General features: G+C 38.1%; 1 protein-coding gene across 1 annotated transcript in view; it reads right to left on the minus strand.

Moving 5' to 3' along the window:
* Positions 1-26,784, minus strand: part of arhgef10la (Rho guanine nucleotide exchange factor (GEF) 10-like a) — a 100,157-nt gene that overhangs the window by 19,181 nt on the left and 54,192 nt on the right. The window contains exons 18-19 of the mRNA XM_079482983.1: positions 16,691-16,812; positions 4,491-4,577 (exon numbers count right to left, since the gene is read on the minus strand). Coding sequence (XP_079339109.1) covers positions 4,491-4,577; positions 16,691-16,812 — 209 coding nt within the window. The remainder of the gene's footprint in view (positions 1-4,490; positions 4,578-16,690; positions 16,813-26,784) is intronic.

Consider the following 26,784-nt stretch of genomic DNA (forward strand, 5'->3'; position numbering starts at 1 on the left):
AAACCAGTTTTAAAGCCAACGCTCTGGGCACAACAGCATTAATTAGGCTAAAATTGACTAAGAGGCTGGGGAGAACAGAGCTAGTCGGGGGAACACTTCATCTGTCTCTTTGTTTGCAGTGGGCAAATTCACATATTTGTGTGTCGCGTACAATGATAACAGGAATCTTGTTTTAAACACACATATCCCCCTTTCCCGTGTTTATATTTACCAATAATTCAATTTACAATTAATTTTAATGCAACACAGAATTTTGTTTCCATCTTTGTTGGGGTTTTGAAAGGGCTTTTTCTGTTATGTTCAGTTGGATCTGGGCATTATGCAGACCAGTCAAGTTCTTCCACACTAGACTGATTCACTCATTTATTTATGAACCTTGCTTTGTGCACAGGGGGATTGACATGTTGGAATAGAAAAGGTCCCTGCCCAAACTGTTGCTATAAAATTAGAAGCACACAATATTCTAGAATATCATCCTATCATCTGGCATTAAGATCCCCGCTCACAAAAATGACTAAAGTAACCTCATGGATTCCAAAAAAAACATTATTTAACAGTGTAACGCCAAAGTAACCAAACAAAAAAGAAAATACAAACAATTTAAGACAAACGTTTATTGCCTGAAAAAGTTTAAAGCTTGACTTTTTAAATGTATAGTTTGAAGGTTAAACAGGCCCGACAGACAAGGGTTTGCTGGGTGTTGCTAGGCAGTTAGGTTTGAATACATTATTCAGAGCCATCACATCAATGTAAATCTATGGGGCCTGTTTGAATTTTTTATCTTCTAAAGGGAAAAATGTAGGTTGGATCAGCGAGAAAAATATACAGGAGACTGGGTCAGAATATGCAGATTCTCTATGAAAATTGCAGCTTGAAGACTCTTAAAAGTCGTATTAAGAAATGCCTTGCTACATCAAGCCAACATTTTCAAATATATTTGGCAAACTATTTCACGCCACACTCTGTCTGACATCGATTCTTCACAGAGAACTTAAAAGGATTGTTCACCCAAAAATAAAAATAATTGATCTACCCTCATGTTGTTCTAAACCTGTATATGAGTCTCTGTGGAACACAAAATAAGATATTTTGAAGAAGGTGTGAATGAGGCACATTTACAAAATGTTTCCTATTAGTCAATATTGCTTTGTGTTTATCAGAACAAAGAAACGTATACAGATTTGGATCAACTTGAGGGTGAGTAAATACAGACAGAATATTCAATCTAGAAGAGCATAGGTAGAGCATGGCGCTAACAGCATCAAGGTCACAGGTTTGATCACATATTAACAAAGCACCGTGAGCCATTTTTTGACACAAATATTTGATAAATGTAAATGTTCACACAGACTAAAGTTAAAAATTCCACAGATGTCTTGGCCACAAGACACTGCGTTATTAACTAACCGAACATAATTCCCAGAAATTGATGCTGTCCACAAAAAGAAATCAATAGCTGAATAAGCCTTAGAGGTGAAGAGGCTAAGAAGAGTGTATTTGGCAGATGAGTGGCTGGCTTACTGTCTCGGACTGATTAGAAACAATGTCATTATTTTGATCAAAGCCATGAGAAAATTACCAGAAGGCCATCTTAGTATGATCTGATTACTGTCAGTGCTCATTTGGAACGCTGGCGCAGAAAACTGGCAGGCAATGAGGGGGAATGAGGTGAAGATGCGCTATCTGTGACTTATACATTGAGAAAATCACCACTATCATTTCCTTGCTTCTCACATCTCAGTGCAGCCGATTCGCTGAGGAAATGACACCGGCTATAGGTTTCTGATTGCTGTAACCCTTATAGTCTTTTGATTATTGACACACGGTCTGGTCTGCACTGCAGCCTTTCATGGCCAGGACATGCCCATTTCAACAGGATGAGACCAGATGAAGGTTTTTGAAAGTGGCTTTATGTGAGATTATAATACTTTATAGTCCAAAAATCCTCTTTACAGATGGAAAAAATGATTGAGTTACAAAAAAAAACTTGAATCAAGAAAAATATGATCAGTTCGCGATAAAACTGTGGATGGTTCGCAGGAGTTCCTTCTATAAGCTTACCGTTAATTCTGATCACATGTAGTTCTGCAGTATGTAAGTAAAGCACAGCTCAGAAATTACATTTACAAACGTTGCATAATAGCACATATTAGCACATTTAATGAGATCCATTCGCAGCCCTTGAGACTTCTGAACTGAAATAGAGGCTGTGATATTATATTAAAAACCTGACTCCTGCGGTTTAAGCCGACTCTACAATGAGAATGGAGTGTGATTTGGATGCGAGATTAGATTTTTACCACAATATTTTGAATATGCAATATCAAAGGGTTTTTTTTAAAGGGTGAAGGAAAAGGACCTAATCCGACCAGATATCATTTCTCAAAGACTCTCCGTCTGTGTCTTTTAATTCCACCTGAGTCCACCCTCGGTGCTCTTTAGAATACCTCCAAAAACAATTAACTCAAAGACACAGGCAAGGGCGTCCTTTTGTGTCCAACCAAGGCTCGAATTGGATTTATCCCCCTGCTTTGGGGATTATGTGATAAATTGCCCACTGCACCAGAGGAGAATGAGATGACTGTGTGAAACTTTTAAAGGTGATTTCACAGGGCTTTTCATGAAAACATGTTTTATTTTGTTAAGCAGCGGCTCATTGCGGAATACATATTACATCCACTGGGTCAATTAAATGTTTTCAACAATGCACAAAATGACTGCCTTGAATGGCAGACATGTGTTTTAATGATAGCAAATTCAAATTAAACGTCTTGTACAACAAAACACTGATCATAAAACTCATTAAAACACAAACCAAACAAGAACGTCAAACTGTGACAAACATCCTTACACTGTTAATAGCTAAATTCATGAAACACGGTTGATTTGACCATATATGATATTATTGACAAAAATCTACAGGTTATAAGGTTATTTTTGTTACTTAACAGTTCATGGTGCATTACCTAATGTTAAAGGTCCAGTGTGTCATTTCTTGGAGGATTTATTTACTGAAATGCAATCAAATATTACTATATCTTCAGAGGTGTATAAAGACCTTTCAAAATGAAGTCTTATGTTTTTAATATCTTAGAATGAGCTATTTCTATCTACATGCACCGCAAGTACCCTTACTTGGAGTTTCTTCAGTAGCCGGACGGACAGTAGTAACAGTTGAGGTGTTAACAGAGGACCCGACCAAAATCCTTTTACTTCTGGTACCAGGTCTATTTTTTTTTAAATACCTGAGTCGATTAAAATTATTAAGCACCGTTCGTGTTTTGTAACTTAGTTTCAACATTGAAATACAGTCGGGTCCGGGTAGTACATTTATGGCATTCCTCGGGTCTTAACGGGTTCGGGTCCAACTTTCTAAATATTGGACAGGTCCTGGTCGGGTCTTTGAAGCCCAATCACGGGTCTCTTCGGGCTCGGGTCCATAGGAGACCTCGGAGTAAAAGACCAACTGCTTTACAGAGCGCATTTTGTAAATGGGTCAGAGACGAAAAAGGGTTTAAGCATAAAAAAAAAAAGTGTTATACTGCTTTCAATTGTTCATGTTCAAAAATAAAAGTGTTCTGTTTAGTATAATTGCATTTTAGTTTTGTATAATTGCATTTTCCCCTGATTTACAGAAGACGTCCACTAAAATGTAATTCAGCATAACAATCTTGTCAGGCATACAGTATATACAACAAAAAATATATCATATCAACATATCAAAAGAATACTTACTTTCACCCCAAATGCTAATTTGTTATCCAGTCAAAATAAGTTGTTTGAATTTGTACATAAATATTGTGTTACACTAAATGACAATGTAACATTATTTCAACCAAATTTCTGTATTTTATTCTCCAAAAACTTTACTTACATTTAATGTGCTTTCAATGGACATACAATCCCTTTTGTACATTTCTTTTGTTTGGGGACATCTTAACGTCTTTGACCCAAATACATTATCTTCTTCAGCAAAGAAACAAAAAATTTTAACACATCTTTGTCCCGCAGTAGTGCTTTAAAAGGGAGGGGTGAGCGGTAGAGTGAGCCCTTGGCTGCAATTCGCAACCTCACCACTAGATGCCACAAAAATCTCCACAGTGCTCCTTTAACAGTTATTCCATTTGATTTAAAAAATTTAAAAGTGAAGTCGCAGCCGATAGCCTAGTGGTCAGTGTTCAGACATATGGCGTTTCAGGATGACCTGAGTTGGAAAATTCAGGCTTGTGGTCATTTCCTGAACCCCCTATCATCTAGTCACTGTACAGTCTAAATTTAATAGTAAAGTTGAAACAAAAATTCATTAATGCTGTAGAATTATTGTTCACTGTTAGTAAATGTTAACTAATCCATTAACTAATGTTAACAAATACAACATTATTGTAATGTGTTTCCATAAAATCTGCCTGTCACCAGATCTGATGTCTATGTTAATGCGTTTCTATAAAAATGTCTACAAGCCTATTTTATGTTGTTGTGTTTTGACTTACCCAGAGGTAGCCTTGAGGAAGAGAAGTGCTTGCAGCTGAGAAACCAAGTAGAGCACATTGGACAGGATTATGAAGAGCAGCCTCGAGCTACAGAAAAATGAAAGAAACCAGACATAATATGTGGGTAAAACCGTATATGATGTCATTCATCACAGTTAATGCAGAATGCTTTCTAACCACTGCACATAATAAATAATGCTATAGACATCTGAATTATTTTGTGGCATGCCAGTGTCTAGTCAAAGGGCAGTGTTTGTCAAATTTTGTACAATGATGTACCGCTCAAAATGACATTTTATACCCTTTTCCGATGACAATGAGGCACTACGACTCAGTTCAGGAGGTGGGTGGCGTACAGTATTTATGAAGACCTTAATGTTGCGTAACATTACAGCATGCTAACCGAACACAAACAGCCTCTGTTTTGGAATGTTTATGTTAAATGTGAGAATGAATGCTGGCAGAGATGGCAGAAATGCTTTCTAATTGAATTAGGAGCGGGGGGTTTAAGTTACTATCTATTGGATGTTGGGTGCGCTGGATATCTTTCACGTTGCCCCCAGTGGAAACCGGGCATTAATCACAAGGTATTCCCCTACTCTTTTCAAACATGTCAGAAATAAAGCTGGCGAAAACTCCATACCGCCTCTCCCTTTCTTCTTAAAAGGACTCCCTGTTTCATCCGCAGATATTCGAGCCCATTGGGCACACAGAGTTCCCTCGCCTCCCACAATTATATCACTTATCCCTAATTTTTACATCATTCGTCCGTCTGCGGTGACAGAAAATGTCTAATGTGCAATTAAATGCCAGGAGCACATATGGCAGCCTGCGCACAGCTGAGTTTGGCTGGTGGAAGGCACAGACTGTGGCTTTGAGTCACTTGAGAACGCTGTCGCTCAGTGAGGAGCACGGGCAATCTTCACAGGTGCAGATTGCTTTGTCTTTGACCATTCTCTGATGAATAGCAAGTGCATTTGCCTGAATATCAGCTTCAGCCACAGCCTCAGGGGGTTTAAGACACACTGAACATTATTCCTCTGCAATACATTTGTTCTGGGTGCTCAAAAGGCACCTCGCCAGACTTTCTGAATGCAGTGGTAATATACTGTACTGTTTCCAGAGGTGGAGTCTGAAGCTGGAATTGTGGATGCGCTTTGCCCTTAGAAGCAACTAAGAGAAAGCTTTCAAACATGTTTTTATTACCTTAGAATGAGCTACTTCTATCTACATATGATATGATATCTTTATTTGACTCAAAAAGTATAAAAAGTCTGTATATACAATAAAGGAAAAAAGAAGAACAGCATTCAGCATGAATAAAAAAACAACGACAACAATATAATGAACATCTAATGTCCATATAAGCGCTTTCTCCAGTGCCTCCAAAGTGGAGAGGTGTACCTAACAGCGCTCTTCTCTAAGATCACAATGAAAAAAATATTTACATATATAAAATACATCTCGAAAATACTTCTATATAAATTCTTAAGAAGAAAGTATCACATCAGAAACACGGTTGTCTGTTTCTCGTAATTTGTATCTAGTTTATAATGATATACACTTGTGGAAAACAAGAAACCGAAAAACATGTCTTGATCCCCATTGGAGCTGCAGCAGGTAAGCAAACTCAGTACAGACTACAGTTTGAGTGTTTGTCTAGGGAAAGGACATCGGGAGAGCTAATTAAACAGAGATTTGTTAATGAAGGAATAGGGCGGCCACACAGCTGCTGGCTCCAGTGACCCAGTGCTCTACACGGTATCTCCTCCACCCTTCTGTGTGACAGGCCGTATGCCAGCTCCAGGTGGCGAGTATATTTTCCATAGGCCATGGAACTCATCTAAAGAAACTCATATTAGCTTTTCTAGCAGACTCTACCCTCCATACAGTAATGCGTCCACATTTAATCCTACCTGATATTTGCTCTTTGCTTATAGACAAACAGCAGAATACTTTGGGCATATGTGCAAATTTTGAAATAAAAAATATATGTATTAATGTATTTGTTGGTTAAAATCATTCAAATGGTATTGAGCTAGTGCAAAAAAGTCTTATAAATCACTAGTATAAGTGTGTAAAGTTATAATCTGAGCTGTCTGGTCAGAGTTCACCCAAATATCAATTTCATATAACTTGAGATCAAGCCACATAAAAAACGCTAAGTAACCTGCAATCTTATGTTTCAAACAGATATGGTGATATAAAGGCAAACATTAGAAACTGCAGTTTAAACCAAAGCAGCGCTAACCAATAGCAAGTCTGCAGAGTAAAAAACAAACCACCCAATCAACTCATTTATTACGAGTCGTAGACGTGAGGGAGTTTGGGGTTTGATCCACCGCCAGTTAACAATGTCAGAATCCTTAGAGCAATACAAGTGCTGGTGTCTTCTGCTGACGTTCTGTGACAGCAATGAAATCTCTGTTCTACCTTGCCGTATTTAATTCATATCAGATGTGATGAGCGTGACACAAAGAGACAGGAATACTCCCTCCCAGAATTAACAATTAATCATGCAAGTCTCTGCTTGTCTTCTCCGCTTATGACTCATAAAGGAAGAATATCGCTGCTTGGAAAGAAATGAAACACAAAAGTTAGCATAAACTAGTTATTTTATAGGTGATTTGTGTAATATAAAAACATACTTATTAAAACACTGCAGGAACATAAAAGAGACAACTGTAAACATGCTGGATTGTCTAGTGTTATGAGTTTGGTGCGAGGCTATCAGATTGTTCGACCGATGACACGTGGAGTGATGAAGTGGAAGTGTATGAAAGTCATTACTGCGTTTAATGTCATGCAACGCTGCACATACTGTTTGACATACAACATCAAAGTTATCTGAAAGTATTGCATTCGATTGATGTCATACGATCATTCTGCATAAAGTCAAACACACCAATTATTAAAATTTTGGCGCCCTTAGTGGTGCAGACATTTCATCTTTAAATCATGTGTGACCCTGCCTGTGAAAACAAGCTAAAGTCTCTTAATCTTAACTAGAATCAAAGATAAATTTCAGTCTTTAATTTGAACTATGATTTCAATCTTTGATATGACCTCACTGAGTCACTTTTAAACAATACCAGATCACAAAATTGTCTTTACATTAGGATGATTTATGTATGAAAACTGAAAATCACACAAAAAAATTTTACAGGCAGGGTATAGTCGGGATATTTGTAAGAATTGTAATAACCTAACAAAAGCAGTTTTACTTGCATTGGTTTTGTCTATAATAGAATTCAATGGGTACCGCCATTGTTTTTTGGACTGTGAAATATCGTTTATCAAATCATTGTAGTCATTTTCGTAGAAATTTGTGTTCTTTATCAATCAAAATAATAAAATCCAAATAAATTATCAAATATCAAATTATAAATAACTTCAACAATTAGATTCCACTTTTCAAGCAAGTTCGATATAAAAGTAATGATACCTAGACTATGACAACCATAACGCCACTCCATTTACACATATCAGAAACGCATGGCTAAGCTGGGTCTCTGTGATACAGTTTTCATGAAATAAGCTCTGGTTGGTGTTTAATCCACTAAACTGGGTTAACATGAAGCGTGGCAGATAAAAAATCTAGCCTGAGTCACTTCAGCAAAAGCCGAACTCCACTCGGATGAAAGAATCCTCAAATCCTCCCGACAACAGCGTCACCACTCCCGCACGCTAACAAACACAAATGAAGTCTTCTCCTGGTTATTAACTGATAATTACCAGGCATCATCACACTTCTTACACTGCTTTATTCTAGCCTGAGGACAGCGAGTGAGTCAGGGAACACAGTGAAGGCGCTGAACTCAAGTGTTTATGTAGCTCAATTGGTAGAGCGATGCGCAAAGGTTGAGGGTTCAATCGTCGCAGAAAACACAGTGCAGAAAAACTGCATTCACTGTAAACTATTTATATGTATATAATGTAAACATAAGGATTTACATCTAGTCATTTAGCAGACGCTTTTATGCAAAGCGACTTACAAAGAGTTCATGGAGCAATACAGCGATATGTCATACAGGAGCAATAATACAATAGGTGCTATAAAAGCATTATATTTGTTTTCATATTCGGGTTAGACCTGTGCAAGTTTCTGTGCGTTTATACTATATTCCGCTTTCTGCTAATCCCTGTGGTGTGTGCGAGAAACACAGATACCGGGATACCCAGAGAAGTGCTGCATTTTGTGAGGCTGACATGAGTATGCTTAGCATTCTGCTACATCACAGGATTAGCAGAGGAAAATAGAAGTGGATTAGCCTATAGGAATTCAATACACGTGGGGGAAAGAAGCAGTGAAGGGGTGGTAGGACTAAGTACTCGGTTATGACAGTTTAGCCTCAATGTGACTATATTATAATAAACAGCTCAAGACATGCCTATTGAAGAAGACATTTTAAAGAATGCTGGAAACCGAACCACTGTGGTACCCATCGACTTACATTGGTTTTGTGTCTATACAATAGAAGTGGACGGGTGCCGCCGTTTTTCGGTTCCTAACATTTTCCGAAATATCTTCTTTTGTGTTCTGCAGAAGAACGTTAGTTATATAGGTTTGTGACAAGTGAGTAAATAATGACAGACTTTTTGGATTAACTATGCTTAACCAATACGCCTTAAAGCTTGGGTAACATGCTATGTCATGCATTCTCACTTCTTAACACTGTTAAACGTGCTTGCTTCTCATGCTTAACATGGTCAATTTGTTGAAAAACTTGTTGGACGTATGGTGTAGTGTTACTATGCTTGAAACACTCCCCCAGCACTCCAATTTTGTAAAAAACACGCAGGGATTAATGCGATGATTTATTGTGTGCTCGTGCTGTAGTTCTGTCTCCCCGCCTGCCTCCAGCAGCTTGTCTTTTCCAGAAATAATCATACAGCTGTATCTCTCTTTTATAAATCTGATCAAGCTAAATACTCTTCAAAGATATGACGTATGAAATACTACTGTATAGGCACTCAAGATTAATATGAGATCGACAGAAACTGCATGTGTTACCCGATCTTTAAATTTCACGTGGGGAGATAAGCAAAGATCAAAGTGTCCACCACCTGCTATGCTTCTGTATCTGTTATGCATTGTGAATATGTCAGCAGAAGTTTAAGTTTCAGTTCAACCTCTCCATTTCAGCCTCCTAGCCGGTTCAGGTGTTCAGTTCACAAACCGAAGAACAGCATGTGTTAGAACACATGGCTGTCAAGCTTCACATACAAAGTTCACTCTTTACGAGAAGCAGCTCGTGTAACAATTGATGAGACATCACATCAATGGCCGGCTGGATAGCATGACGAGACATTTGGCGTATCGTGTTCCGGAGTGCCATCTGACATCGGCAGCATTCATATTCATGCGAAGGCTGATATTTTCCTCCTTATGTCCTGCTCAGTCACTCTGTGATGCACCTGGCAAATGCGATGAGAATCCGACGCATCACTTCAACCCCTCTGGCGTGACACAGAGCAACAATTCCAGCATCGTTCAGATGAAAGCAATGGACTGTCTTAGAAATAATGGCTTTGAGAGGAGAATTGGGAGCCAAGAGTTATCTAGACGATATAAAGCTTCTGAATCTCTTTGTCCACACATCTCTTTCTCTCAGAGAACGTGGTGAGCCACGGCGATCTCCGCCAGCCCTCTAATGGAAGGATGCCATTGTAATGGAAGTGATGGAAGGACGTCTTTAATCCCCTCGATCAGATGTCAGGGAGTGCATAACAACAGGTCCTCAACCTTGCAACCAGCCAACACTGGCTCAAGAAATGCATCTGCATTTAAACAGTCCTTCCGCACAGATGTGCCTTCAGAAAACCTATTAACAATCCTGCAAATAATCATAATAATTCCAAGAAACAGTTACTAATCCCAAACCGACAAGTGAGAGGTAATGTTAGATATCCAAATCTCCCGTTTCACTTTCAATTTCAACACATTTCACCTTATCAGCCTTAGGGGACAGGTGAGGTGGAGAACATAGCAAGCTAATGGTGTTAGAATCTAATGAAGCACATTTAGCGAGAAGACACAACGACCCGTGTTGCTTTGGTTCCCAGCGGAGGACAACTTTACATGGCGACAGGCGTACAAAGCGCTTTAGCACTGATGGGCGACAGAGGTTTTAAAGGAGGTGCTTAACTCGCAACAATTCAGAAAGCTTCGTGTGGGCCGACTGGCTGAGAAAGATTGACGGCATAATTAGGCAAGAATAAGGCAATTCACATAAACACGATTACCAGATCTAGTCTTAGAATGAAACCATTTTGTTTAGCTTCTCTGTAACCCATTGCACCCGTAGTGCTCCGGTTAAAGCACGTGGCAGGAAGCGTTGACGTTTAAATTAGCACATTGTACACGCTAAGCCTTGCGGTTATATTAGACCCTCTCTAGAAAAACGTAAGCAGATTGGGAAGGGGGTGGTGGATGAAACGGTGACTGCTTGGTTTAAAGGCTTGTGAGCGTTGATGATTTCCAATAATTAGCACGTAACTGTCAAAGCTACGGATCGGCCCCTTTTGTGGATGACCTTGCTCTCTGTCTGTGCTGCAATGCCACCTTCAGAACAGAAAATACAGAGCCACACTGCCCTCTACTGCTGAGAAAAGTTGACAAAATGGCAGGTCAGACGATGCAGTAAAACATCAGACAAATGGAAAAGCAAGGTTCTGTATAGATTGGAATGATTTAACTAAGAATATACAGATCATAAAGCTGTGTGGTTTACGGTTCACATCTCAAATATCTCTTATAAAGTCTCTGAAAAAAACAAAGCTTCATCTCCTAATAAGGCATCAGTTCTCTATTTCTGGTGGCCTTCTGATATCTCGCTTCACCTGAGATATCATTACAATCTAATACATTTCTCATAACTGGAGGGGAGATCAATGGTCGAGCACAAAGCCAGCAAGGCATCTGGGCTTATTACTGAAATAGGCCTCTCGCCGAAACAAGATCTCCACACAGATGCTGCCGTGGGCTATTCACATAGCTTAATGTGTTAAATCCTGGTCATAACCCTGAGGCAAACCCATAACGCCTTCGTGCTGGTGGGCCTACTATGGTACGCTGAAAAAACCCAGGGCTGTACCAGTCTCAAAACTACAGGAAATATTGATAAGGTAAGAAGAAATTTATGGTTGACCGGTCAAGGAGCTTGTGGGTGTTATAAGAACAGCACCATGATTTCCTGATTTGAAGGCTAGTCGCATTTGCTCTCACGGCGGTGTGGAGGACGTTCAATTAATTTCCTGCGTCTACTGGAAAATGAAGATAAAGCTGGTAGTTTCGGAACCTGTTAGATGGTTAACCACGTGTCATTTATTCACCCGCCTGAAACACAACAGAAGATATTTTGAGAAATGTCTATGTGGTTTTGTGTCTGTATGATGAAGGTCAATAGGGCCAGCCTTGTTTGGTTACCAATGTTCTTCAAAATATCTTCTTTTGCTTTCTGCGGATTAAATAAAGTCAAGCAGGTTTGGAATGACCTATGGTAAACAAAATGCATTTTTAAATTTCTGAATCTTCTCTAACCCAGCAGATGATAAAGTGATGAAGTCAAACGACATGGCCGTGTCAACATAAAAAAATGAAAGGGCTGTTAATGAATTACACTGATCCTCTGAGATAAAGGAGCAGAAGAAGAAGAGGTTAAGCCATCACCAATTAATAAAGCAAAGCCTCTATGAAGCCTCCTGAAATTAGCTTTGGGTTTTTCAAACACAGGCTCCTCTGCAGCTCAACGGATACGTGTTTGTATTTGATCGAGGGATATATCGCTGCACAGGAGAGAAAGAGTCGCAGCAGTCCAGCCGAGATGTGAAGGAAAAAAGCTTTTAATCCATGCTGCGGCGTCTGTTCCTCACAGACGAAGAGAAAGATGAAATGCAGAACTCACACAGGGAACGAAAGGAAGACGAAAAATAAAAAACCCTCACATATGCACGGAGAAGATTGGGGAGCTTGTCTCATTCTACACAAAAACATAGAATAAAGCTGGAATCAACAGACGGCTGCCATGTCATGCGGATGGCACCTTTTTCCAGGACTTCTTATCTATATTTCATGCGCACTCTGTATGGTTTCACGCGTCGAGGATCAGCTTCTTCCTTTTTGCCCTTCTTGCTGTAACATCTTCATGACATTGGTGTCACATATCAGTCCCTCTCCAAACGGTGCTATAAATAGATTCCATCCAACACATTCCCTATCATAGGGGATGTCACACTACCACCATGTCAGCAGCAGCCACAAGTCATTCAGTGACTTCAGGAGTCAACCTATCAGTGTGCTGCATGTAGTGCACTCTTCAGAATATCTACACTAAACCTGTAAATCCAGACCATAATACAAGGATTAAATCAGTACAAAGATTTCAAAATCTTCACAATTATATTAATAAGGGTATAAGAGAAATGTTATCATTACAGAAAACTGACTAAATATTGACAGACAATTAAAATTCAATTAAATTTTGTTTATATAGTGCTTTTCACAATTTGCATTGTTCCAAAGCAGCTTTACATGGGAAAAAAACAAAAACACACAAAAAAAGGTCAAACACAGAACATGAATAGTTTAACTTGTTATAAAAAAGACCTAGTAAATAATATCTAATGTCAGCAGTCTCCCTGTGGTTTATTTTGCATAATTTGCATTAAGTGAATGCTTGGCTGAAAAGATGCGTCTTTAATCTAGATTTATATTGGACGAGTGTGTCTGATCCTCGAATAATATCAGGAAGGCTATTCAAGAGTTTAGGTGCTACGTATGAGAAAGCTCGACCCCCTTTGGTGGATTTAGTTATTCTAGGTGTTATCAAAAGTTTTGAGATCTTAGAGAGCGTGATGGCTTGTAGTGTGATAGAAGCTCTGTTAGGTAGGTAGGGGCTAGACCCTTTAAGGCTTTATAAGTGATTAAAAGAACTTTAAAGTCAATACGATACTTAATGGGTAGTGAAGGGTTGATAACATTGGGGTTATGTGATCGTATTTTCTGGACCTGGTTAGAACTCTGGCAGCTGCATTCTAAACTAACTGTAGTTTGTTTATTGATGATGCAGGACAACTTCGTAGCGCATTACAGTAGTCAAGTCTTGAGGTCATAAATGCATGAATAAACTTCTCCGCGTTAGCAACACATAGAATATTTTGTAACATGGCAACATTTCTTTGGTGGAAAAAGGCTGTTTTTGTGACATTTGAGATGTGATTTCGAAATGACAGGTTGCTGTCTAATATAACGCCTAGATATTTTACTGTACTTGTTGGAGTAACAGTACATCCTTCAACTTGCAGTTTATAATCAGAAATATTCGGTTTGCGTGTCTTTGGTCCGATAAGTAATATTTCTGTTTTATTAGAATTTAAAAGAAGGAAATTACAGGTCATCCAATGTTTTATATCTTCATATTAATTTAAAGGGCTTGCGCAATTATATTGTGAAACTGCAGTGCGCGAGCAAAGAATAATCATAATATTTATTTGTTGTGTGAATGGGCCTTAAAGGTGCTTTGTTAAATTGTTTGGGAGGATCCATTGACAGAAATGCAATATAATCTACATAAATATATCTTTAGAGATGTATGAAGACCTTACATCTTTTTTTTCCTTAGAATGACCTTGAATGAAATTAGTCATGTTGTTTAAAGTAGACCTAAACGGACAAACTGCTCTACAGAGTATGTTCCGTAAAAACTTGATCTCCTTCGGCAAAGCAGCGAATACATTACGACATCTTAGTTCTGTGTCAGCCTCCGTAGTGGTTCGAAAGGGGGGGTGGAATGAGCCTTTGGTTGCAATTCGCAACCTCACTACTAAATGCAGCTATATTTCATACAATGGACATTTAAGACACGATTTTATGTTAATATTAAGTAAAATTTCATAGACATAAGGAAGTGTTTTCAAAAGCACATACAAATAGAATCCAATTAACTGATCTGTACAATGAAAGACCCTAACAATGTGTTTCAAAATCATCTGGGAACACATAACAAAACACGATACAAATCTGAAAAATAAAGGTGCTTCAAGAGGTTCTTTAGATCAGTGCTAAACAAGAACCATTGTTGGTTCCCCAAAGAGCCATTCAGTCAAAGTTTCAAAGTTACTTTTAATTGTCTGAAGAATCATTCCAGCTACAACATGATGTAAAACAAACATATAAAGGTTCTTTGCGGAACCATACAGTAGGCAACTGCCAAAAATGATTCTCAAATGTCATTGTGTCAACAAAATATCTCCATATAAAAAATATTAAAACTGTTTTCAAATACATACTTAGCCTTTCAACACATGGCCAGCAATCTGAAAGAAAATGTTTGTAAACAAGCCACTGATGTTTGTGCGAAATTCAGCGGGGAGCTTAGATCACTGCTTGAACCCTAGAATCTGATTTTAACTTCAAACATACAACTTGATATTGACAACCAAAACACTAAAATGAAGCACAAATCTCCAAAGCTAGTAAGAGTGAGCTCATATCTACTCCAATAAGGAAAGATGCTGGTTTCCATGGGTAAGCTTCATTAGACAGACCCACAGCACTGGTTTAAGTACTATAAAGATTCAGAAAACGTATCTGGTTTCCCCTCTTGTCCTCCCACACTTCAAAGCACCCGAGATGGAATCTCCACGGTATTAAAACCACACTCAAAATAAGAGCCATCTTCACTCCACCCTAATGCTTCACAGGGAAACAGATTTTGTTTCTTTCACTTCCCACGAGACATCTTTGTAGTTCTAATCCCTTCTAGTGCACAGCTTCATTTTACAGCTCAAGTAGATATTTGGTAAGGGGTTCTAACACATGTTAAGGGATAGTCAGATGATTGGCAAACATATTCCGATACACTGAACTAAGGATTAAGGTCTCTGTTTGTCAATAAAAATAAAAATAACTTTCTGGTTTAAGAAACTTCACAGTCCAAACCAAATATTTTAGACATGCTGGGGCTATAAAACGGCTAGTTTTAAACTACCCTCTGTTTGAAATAATTAGTACCTACTGACAAGTCCACCCAACAGGCTTTGACAAAGCCGCACAACCGCATGCGTATCAGTTGTTTATGGTAGGATGCTGCAGAACGTCCATTTTATTCTTGTAGTGAGTGAAGCCCCCAGCAGCTTTTCTCCTTTGTTCTTGATCTTCAAGTATCCCCTCTACCCACCCCCTATCTCACGTCTTCCAATCCCTGCACCAAAGCATGTTCTGCCAAGTGCATCAGCTGCCAACACCTAAAGGTAAGATGTTTAGTGGTGTTTGCGTTGCCAAACAAGCCACCCAGTGGCAGTTGTTGAGAAAGACTGGATAGATTTTGACAGTAAGGCAGAAGGCGTCTCTGCAAGGAACCAGACAACTAGAGCAGATTCCCACCAAGAACAGTTTGGTGCATTTTGGATCAAAAATTAATTAATGACAGACATCTCAAGACTCTATATTCAGAAATGAGCAACTCTGGAAAGCAATGATGTAGAAAAGTACACCATTGATCTCGCCGTCAAGAGATCCATGCATTATACCAAGGGCCTTGACTTCCCATCAATTGTGTTGCAATAAGAAAACATGATTTGATACGGCCATGATTGATTTGCACTCGGGTGACTAACAGTCATTCAAGTAATTACATGATCACTTTATAACATCCTCACATGGTGACTGGTAATTTGGCACCTAAATTCACCAATCAGATACAAGTGATCTAACTTTGTTAGGACTGAAAATCTAGCCCGAAATATCATCTTCCAGACACTAAAATTTATATTGATCCTTTTTGACTGACTCTCAAGCTCTTTTAGCCTGTCTCTTCCCGAGTTCACTATTTGATCTATGAGGAGCTTGCCATGCTTAACAGCTGATATTGATCCACGCACGCTCTCTTCAACTAGCATGCCTAGAAAAGTTCCTTGTCGCCTTGTAATTTCACAATTCTGGCAATGTTCCCGCAAGATCATCCTCTGGTTAGGCACCGCCTGTAAAGGTTGCATCTGTAGCCCTTCAATTTCCTGGCTATGAAAAGATTGCAAGGTGCACAGTAGAGTAACACTACCGTGTCTTCCAGAAAGGAACTTGTTTCTGTTCGAGTGATATAAGCTTCTGAAAACCCTTTGTTTTGTGGGTGGCTGTTAAGAAATTGCACCTCAGTTTCTGGACAGCATGAGAGAGAAAACAATGCTTTTAAGCGACTCACCTTCCATTCTTGGCCTTTTGAAGATAATACAGGCATGCGACAGGCGAAGAGTGGACAGCAGAATGGAGCCTTTGTTTTCCCATCATCTTCTGCAGAGAGCCAACCTGGTGTGTTCTCCTCCCCTGAAAAAGATGAGGTTGTTCGTTTATTAAAGATAACTTAATTATTTATTCATTTACCCTAACAGGATATGCAAAAATATAGTGTTAGAAATCCACGCATTACCATTCTTGTGTTCTGCATTTTTCTAATATTCTAAATTCTACTACAAATTACACGATCAGTATAAGAATATGAGTGAAAAGTTTAACTGAAAGATGTTCATGGATTTCTGATTTTTGACGTATTTAATATGCCCCCTTTGCTGTCATGACAGCATGTTGGCACCAACCAGATGATCCATGCTAAAAGAGAACACTTTCTGTTTCAATGAAAGCAAGAAGATCTCACCTTTTGTACAAGAGAGTTAACATGGTCAGTGTAATATAGTAAACCCTTCTGTTAACTGCAAATTTTAGCAATGATTTAATAGGTTATGTTGACCCAACAAATGATACAAAATATAATAAATTCCATAAATTGAAATTGTTATTTGCTGGTATAACTGACACTTAATCTGCCTCATATTTTATATAAATAAATAGTTCATCTAAAAAGGTTGTCTTTTGTCCTAAATTGAAAAATAGGAAATAGATGCTTCAAAACAAATCAAAACAACAAGAACAAGAAACAGTTCTTGTTCTAGTTATATTATTAGACACCAGCCAAGCATAATCCGGAAGTTAACCTGGGGTCAGGTGCATGCGCGTCTATGTTATCAAATATATTTATTTTCCTGTGTTTGATGGCAAACCTAACAGAAGGGATTAAATAGTATCTTAAAAACAATCTGACATCGTGTCTACAGTGGGTCCGTTGCGATGCACATCCAGTGTGGAATTAATTTTAAATTATAATGGGTAATGCATTCTATTGTCTCTTGTTGCGGCGCGCCGTGCCCGGTAAAGACATTGTGTTAAACATTGCAGAACCAAAAAAAAAAACTGATGTGGATTAGAATCAAGTTTTAACACAATGTAGATTTTGGGACTGTGTGTGTGGGTGTATGTGTTTAAACACATTCTAACTTTACAGACTGAAGTATGACAGTTGTTAAGATGTTTAAAAATGCACATATCTACAGTCATCTACTCTAATGAGCCTTCATAAGATCCCATGTTGCAGCAGGTGTCCCTCTCAGCATGTGATACTGGAACCCCTGGATTTCAATTAATGATATGTAAATTCTGGAGGCCGGGACCACCTACTGGAGATCTCTGACAGCCCCTTGACAGGTGTTTACAATTGTCAAGCAGACTACATGTCATCCATCAAACCCTCTCTGTTAAAGCAAAATCGTAAATACATCTACAGTACCATATACAGTGCAGATATTGTTAAAAATATAAAGCTTTATATGAACTTAAATTAAGCCTATAAAAAAAGGCAACAAACACCTGCAGTCAGATGGTAAATTTGATTTCGGAGTGTTAAAAAGGACATGGCACAGTTTGACAGGAGATATTCGTTAGCTGTATCAACATGCAAATCAAAGCGGGAACTTAAGGGCCAGTTAGCCTGAGTTTAGTCTCAACAGTTTCAGGTCGATTTATTTTAGCCCTCAACAAAGTTGTACACACGGATGCAGTACCACTGCAGCAAAGCAACATCTCTGTATGTCAGTGCGTATTTTAGTATACACATTTTTAACACCTTTGTTTTGATTTATTTGCTCCTTCTGTAAAATAAATGCGATCAATACTCTATTCGATCAAACCTTTACTTCAGCAAAAGGTCAAGATTCTAAAACCTCTGCAAACGTCTGTACAGTTAGATAAACCCTCCCACTAATGCAAACACCTCACGATAATCCCCTTGTTAAATTCTAGAAATGATAATTTATGATCAAACTGCTTTGTTTAATGTTGATATTAGTGTTTTAAATTATGGTAAAGCTATGCATTATTGATAAAATTATTGAAAAGATGATTGAGTACACTAAACCTCTCTCTTCTCTCAACAGTGGTCCAGCTTTTGTTGAAACTAGTAACTTTGTATTAGCACCTATTGTACTATTGCTCTTTTATGACATTTCGCTTATTCCTCCCTGAACTCTTTGTAAGTCGCTTTGGATAAAAGCATCTGCTTAATGACTAAATGTAAATTAATTATATTTAAGGGGGGTGGTTCATTAACACTTAAATTCATAATAAGAAATATGATTTCTCCTTAAAAATCATTGGTGTCGTGTATGTGATTTGTACAAACAAGTATTCTAGGTTTTTTGTATTCTGTTGTGGGCTTTCTGTCAACAATTTAAAAAAGCAACCACATACTGACAGGCTGGTTAAACACATATTTTCATTTATTATTATCATGTTAGGCTTAACAACCATTCCATTATTCTAAAGCATATTGTATTTGGCTTTAACAAAGCCTGTCACAAAGGATTGTAGATGCTGACAGTACCCAGACATACCCAAGTCTGGCCTTAAAAAACAACATATTCTCATTGTTCAGTTTTTATTCCTGCATCAGTGAACTGTACAAAGACACGATATTCCAGCGGACACACATTGTGTGTTGTTGAAGATCATAGTCTCAAAGTAAAATCCCGTAAAGGACCATTCCCAAAAAGAACTTTATAGTTAAAGATTTAAAAATCACTATAAATGAAAGACAATAGCTATGACAATTATGGCAATAATAACAATAGCAAAAATTATTATTTATAATTTGCGAAGCGGTCCAACACTCCCATCATCAATACAAGATCGTGGCGAAAAACGTATGCTGGATGGGAATACGTGTTGTGACATTGCAGAAGCTTATCGACATGATGCCTCTTAAAAATAAATATGATATGTTACGAGAATATGAAAATCAAGGCCCCAATGTCTTTCGTTATTCATTCGGCAGCACAGCCTTGACAGATATGCATGAATTTTTTCAACGTGAATGTTTTTATTTTTTTACAGCACGGTGAAGCATTAAAAAAGTGAATTTAACTGACTGCCACCCACCATTTCTGCTTCGCAATTGCAATCAGGACTGAATTCTTCTCATTAAGTCTAACAGTTCTGCCATGATCTCATCTTAAAGTTGCCCTTTGGAAGCATAAAAACGCAGCTCACTTCTAAAACACTGAAACTGGATTCTAGTTGTCAGTCAGCTCTATGTCTGGGTTACTGGCTCACAGGTTATCGGCCTCACGCCGTGACCCTTGAACCGGCAATTAAATTAGCTTCTAGCTAACCATGAAATGGCTCTTATCTGATTTGTATGTCAGAAAAGGTCAATATCCCTTCGGCGTACGCTTTCAGACGTGCAAACACACAAGTTAGTCTAGAGATACACTGTCAAACTTTTTGGAGAAGAACAGCTAGCTTTCTCTTGTTTACAAGGATGTGCACTAGCATTGACATTCAGCCCTTTGAATCATATTAATAATGTGCAATGATGGAAGCTTCCCTCTAAATAAACACTGCAGTGGAAAGTGCCATGAGGCATTAGAGTTGTGGAAGCATCCTTTTTTTATGCCCCAGTGTAGTGAGATCTCCTGCTACTGGCTCGAGCGTAATGCATTCTGTCCGCGAAGCTTACACAGCGTTCCCAACATGCCACAACTCAGCCGTCTCCTCACACCCTCATTAACAATGCAGCAACCTTCATTCTATTTATGTAGTGGCATAAAACTCAAGCCGCTTAGCAACGGATAAGCAAATTTGTGTATGTGCCTAGTCAGGAAGGCTGGTTCAACTTCACTTGTTGATAGCCACAGAAAGAGAGAGAGAGAGAGAGAGGGAGAGAGGGAGAGAGGTGAGAGAATGATGGACAGAAGAAGCAGATGGCCTGAGGGTAACAGGTATCTCTACTAAACAGACACTGGATGAGAAACTGGGATAAAACATAACTATAATGTATTCAGAATAACATGAATATGTTTCAGATGATGTATACTGAAAAAAAAAATTCACAAATACTGTCAGATAAAATAAATGCATGGTAAGAATTGGGGCTGTTCTTTTCTACACAATTTACCGTTGTAGAGCTTAGTAAAGGAAATACTTCATCATATGTTGTTGGCCAGCTTAAAGTCTATAAGGCTCGACTCATACAAATGTGTGGTGAAAAATATTTTTTTAGACAATTAATATTAACATTGGCTTAAATGTATATTTTGCAATAGAACACACATGTTAAAATATACTTCCTCCACTTGTAACCTAACATCTAAAACTTGGATGTCCAATTTTGCTGTTGTTAGGAAATGAAGATTTTTTTTTATAATTCATTAAATCCTCATGTACTTTTAATACTTTTTATTGATTAGATATTTGCAAAACCCAGCTAAAAACATAAAGGGTGACTAATAAGAATGAAATATGGAGATACATCACCCATTCATATTTTTTTCGGCCAGGTAGTAGATCAGTTATGTTTTACAATTAGACAATTTACAATTACTTTACCAAGAGTACACAATGCCCACATCAAGTTTCCCATTTCCAGTTTCCACTGCGTACAAAACGGGGCAAAAACTCTAACCGCATCTAAATCAGCTCGAAATACCGCACGCCCAATGTTGGCACTAAATGTAGCACCAAAACTATCAGCAGCCTCGTACCGATTTTTCTACAAACGTCTAAATTGCTTTTTAATACCCTCCGAATGCATCATTGGAAACATTCATCAAACATGCTGGTGGACTGCAACACGAGGAGGATATGAATAGCTGAACCGGCCTTGGAGAGACCCTTGCCGTGACTTACGTTTATGAACCAAAGTAAACAAACACTGTGTTTAATTAACCCCTATTTTATCCAAAACAATAAAATGAACTCTTTTTGTAACTTGTTTGAATAACGGCCGAGAGGATTCAGAGAGGTTTTCCAATCTTTCCGGAGGGCTTAGCAAATTTGCAGGAACATCGCATAATAGGGATTTGCTTTTAATTATGCTTTGGCATTCTAGCTAACAGCGGTGTACATTAAATCTCCTGTGCTGATTAATTACAAAGGAAACCAATCTATTAGCATTGTGACAAACAACAGCAAAGATATAGCCAATCAAAGAGCAAGTTCACAGGATGTTGCATGGCTGCAACATTGCTCATCAAGTTCAATTTTCAGCAATTATACAGTTGTACTAATAACAGAATAACAGAATTTTTTATTTAGTCAGATACAGTATGTTTCCTTTAGAGTATAATAGAGAAAAGCAGTACTACAAAACTTTCGCTCACAGGTTCCCCCATGTGGTTGATGAGCGAAATTGTCTGTTACAAGTGTTGTAAATAATTAGGCTGTATAACCTTCCCAGTAGGCTGCGCAATACACGTGGATTTGTAGAATTTTTATGCAATTTAGTCCTTTGGTGTGCATTAGAATAAACATAAAAGGCACAGATCACAAGAAAATACAAATTGAACAATATCATTCATTCAAGCACTCTCTTTAAGTTGCATTTCCCATGATGCATCAGTTTGAAGTAAAGCCGCAATGTTCGGTTATTAACTCTCCGGATGACTTAAACAAACTGGTTTAAGGCTTGGTTAGGGCCTGAAGAACTTCCTGTTTCATTACACAAACATTCTAACAAAATACAATCAACAGAATATGTGTGACCGACTTAAAGGTGCAATGTGATGTCTATTGACAGAAATGCTACATAATGTACATAACTATGTCTTCACATGTGTCGAGTACTTAATTTAGATTAGTTCAACAATTTTTGTAAACATTTTGACACATGATTTTTTCATGTCCAGTCATTTAACTTCATCCATTAAAGTTTGGTCTACATGACTGATTTGTGTTGTTTTAACACAGAATTTTTCAAATTGGCAGATTTCCCAGCATGCTTTGCGAAAAATGGCATTTGGAGATTATTTTCTTAATTAAGTGTCGGAGCCGGTGGTTCAGTTGCTTTGACATATGCAAAGCATAGTTCTGAGGTTAAGGCCAAAAACCCCTCACAGAAGCATTCGGAAATCTCTTTCATTATTTAGCCATGCCTGGCAGTATGCGACAGTGATCATTGATCTGTCGCGACTAGAAATGAAGTGTCACTTTGGTAGAGTGGCAAGACGCATGTTACTAAAATACAGATGCTCCCCCTTTCCTACCACACGAATGTCAACACAACAGTTTCAACGCCCCATTTATTAGTTCAATTCAACAACAGGCTTTTAAACGTTAGTCCACATTTCTTACATTTATGCATTTGGCAGACGCTTTTATCCAAAGCGACTTGCATTTCATTATCGCATTTCTTAAAATATCTTGTCCCAAATACAGGTTCTGAATGACATGAGTAAAAAATAATGATAGAATTCTTATTTTTTATTCATTTAAATAATCAGGATTATTGTACCAACCAAGGAACCCATTTCGTAACCTTTATTTTGTATCCAAAATAATACTTTTACTACAAACATTTTTTTCCAATGCTTAATATAAGAGAGAAGAGGGTCTAGAAGAGCCTGTTTGTTTTTTGCCTCAGTTTGCTCATCTGTACAGTAAAGCTGAATACAATCTGACAGCAATGGAAAAAACTATGTTACATTCTGTCATGGCACTATTTGATAAAGTAGCTTTTTAAAATAGCATTTTCAGCACCAGAACAACAGTTCAGATGTTTCCAACGCATTGTCGCTCCACAACACTGCGAAAGTCTATGATGAGCATCTCCTTCACATTTCTTTTGGGAGCTCTTGAAGTCTGCATGTCAAACCAAACATGACTCAAGAAACATCAGTTAACACTATCTGGACTGAACCTATTAATTAAGACCGCATCTCTGAACCGGTAACAAGGGAACATTCTGGGGGAGAAAAAACAAGCCCATACTCAGTATCACGGGGAGTCGCAGTGGCAATCTCTGAACCACATCTTCATAATTAATGGAACCCTCAGGACACATCTCACGCGCAGCCATGTTGACGCTTTCTATCTCCCACCCCCATGACTTCCCAGCGTGCCACCACAATATCACAAACAATGTTTTCTGACAGCCTGTTTTATGCAGATACAAGCATATGTTACTCTTCGCAAAGCTACGTTAATGGCCCTCATCAGAGACAAAACAGCTTCTGCGCATATTATATCAGCCAAAAGTTGCACCCCAAAGCAGGGCTATATCGCAGACAGGTGGGACAATGAATGCCGAAAGACTCCGCTCAGCTTGTTAATAAAATCAATATGCGTGAAAAAGCACCCAAGGGATAGGGAAATGGAGGTCTAACGCATTTGGCACAAGAAAGTGACTCGGGCTGAACTGACAGTATTTGCCACCACTGATCGGAGCAGTCAATTATTGTGGTGGATTTAGGTCATCTTTATAAAATACTATTTTACTTAGAGATGGAAAATCCCTCATTTTCACACCCTCATGCCACATTCCAGATGTCCAATAGTTAGCAAAAGTTAAAGAACAAATATGTTAAGCCTATTTTGCAATCAATACATTGTGTACCTATGTAAATAAACAAATCAGTGTGCTAAATTCCAATATACAATGATAACATCAGATCTCATTCATTTGGTCAAACGTGACGAGACATGCGAGAACCGAGATTCGAAAGTTATAAATGTTCCGCAATATTTGAATTTAGCACGCTCATCTATTTGTTTACATAGACACATCGTCATTGCCGCAGGGTGATTCTGCCCACATCAGGCCTACATGTCCTCTGAGGAGGTAAGAGAGCACGGCAACAACAGGACACCCGTGAAATTGCACCAGAATCTCCGTTATTATAATTTAATATAGCCGAATGAGAAGGCAACTGTGTGGGTGTAATATTATTAAGGTGTAACTGACATCTTCACCAGGTTGAAGAAAAACCAATCCTGTTGTCCATGAAAAGACTTTGCAGCGGAATGTTTCGACATGATTTGGAAACACCGATCATTTCCGCGAGCTCCAAATAGTAAGTGATGTTAAGACTCCGTATTGAAGTGTGATTCTAACTTCTATAGCGAGTTGCGAATCAAAGCTCATTGTGGTCAACAAGCATGCAAGATATGTTTAGAAACAAAAGTCTGACAGCTAAGCAAGGCGCAGCCAAGCAAGAAAACGGGAAAACACAGAGACAGACAAATAGCCTCTTGCAAAAAACACTCAGAAGACGAAAATACGAGCGACCAGGAGTGGTTTTCCAGGAGAAAGGCACTTTGGAGTGTTTGTCTTTCTCTCCAAATCGCTAGCTATACCTGCGTTTTGGGGATATCAGATTGTAGTCTGCCAACATCCACTTAGTGTCAGCTGAGATTGCAATTTGCCTATTGTTACAAAACCATTTTTAACGCCCTGGATTACAAATAGCCACAGGCAGCATATACGAGACAATTACTGTTGTTCTGAAAACAAGATTATTCACCAAAATATCCTAAAAAAAGGTTATAAGAAAACAGATAGGGATCTAAACAAAGATGGAAAAAACAGGTCAAAATACTTTTACTGCTCCCTCAGCTCTCTTTGTCCATCACACAGTAAGCTGTGAAAACTTTGATCATTCACCCTTATGTTGTAAAGCGACTTGTTTTGTCTTTGTTAAACTTTGTCAAAGAACAGTTTGTAATCGTGCCGTGTCGAACCAGGCACGTGGAAACATAACTGTTACAATGTCATGCCTCTGATGTATTTTGTGCAATATTACTCTTCACTAGTAAGTTAACACAGTTTACATAGTTCATGTAGAGCTGTTCAACAATTAATCACAATTAATCGTATTCAAAATAAAAGTTAGTGTTTCCATACTATATGTCTGTGCACTGTGCATATTTATTTGATATTTATTAACACATACACGTGCACATACATGTACAGTATATATTTAGGAAACATTTGCACGGATATATTTATTTGTAAATTTAATTCGCAAAAAATTGAGTTCCAGCTGCTTATCCGGCTTAAATATTTGTATTTAATTAAAATACTTTTGAAAACGAGCTGAAATGTTCCTTGGCTAGACTTGCCTCTCCACAATATTTTGAATTAAGACTGCGATACCAAGTCCAACCGCTACATAGCAATGTCCCAAATGGTTTCTTCAAATGCGAAGAAAGTTAGACGACCCATTTAAATTTGATTATTTAATAAAATTAACATACAACAAAATTCAACAAACTGTTTTTCAATATAATTATTATACAATTAAATAATATTATTATTTAATATTGATGTATATTAAATAAAATATAAATAGTCATTTTATCCACTAGCTTAACACAGACCGGAAGTTAACTTAGGGCCAGGCATGTGCATCTTATGAAACCGTCTATATGTAACAGACTATTATTCTGGATGTGATTAATCATGATTATTCGTTAAACAGCCCCATGAACTTTCCTAAACTGAAGATAATAAAAAACATCAAGGCTTACCTTGGCAGATTATGTCCCTAAAATGTCCTAAAATTGAATTATAAACAAAAAGGACTTTTAAAAATGTACTCCTCTGAAAGTCACCATGGAATTTGCAATCCGCCACAACAACGTGCTCTGAAAGCAAGTTGAGAATAAGCGAATTCATCAATGACACACTTTTTCGTCAATGACAATGGCTTCTGAGAACAATCTGGACAGGAAGTTGTACTACTACACCACTATTGACAAACCTGGATCTCTTGTGAAATCCTATTTTACGGGAGAGACAACAATCTACCAGTACTCTGCTGTCAACACTATTTCTATTCATAAATGAGATTTTGTACAGCAAACCAGAGGCAGAAAGGCAATTTCTATTAGAATGCCATGGGAGGAGTAGGTGCAAAGATATTGGGGATGAATCATATCTCTGACCCTGAGGTTAAATCCTATTAAAACTGGTTTATGTATTGATAAAACTGAAATAAAACATACTTGCACTCAGATTTATCGCTGATGTGAAAAACACACAAAACCAGTTTTGTTACAATGTTGTAAATGCAAAGACGAGATAACCAAGCTATTGTACCGTATATTTTGCAGAACGTATAGCAGTTACTCTTTGAGATTTATGAATTCTAACCACATCATCTGTGTGCAATGTGCAAAAGCGATATAAACTTG

Source organism: Barbatula barbatula (assembly GCF_947034865.1).
Source record: "Barbatula barbatula genome assembly, chromosome: 20".
Classification (NCBI taxonomy): domain Eukaryota; kingdom Metazoa; phylum Chordata; class Actinopteri; order Cypriniformes; family Nemacheilidae; genus Barbatula; species Barbatula barbatula.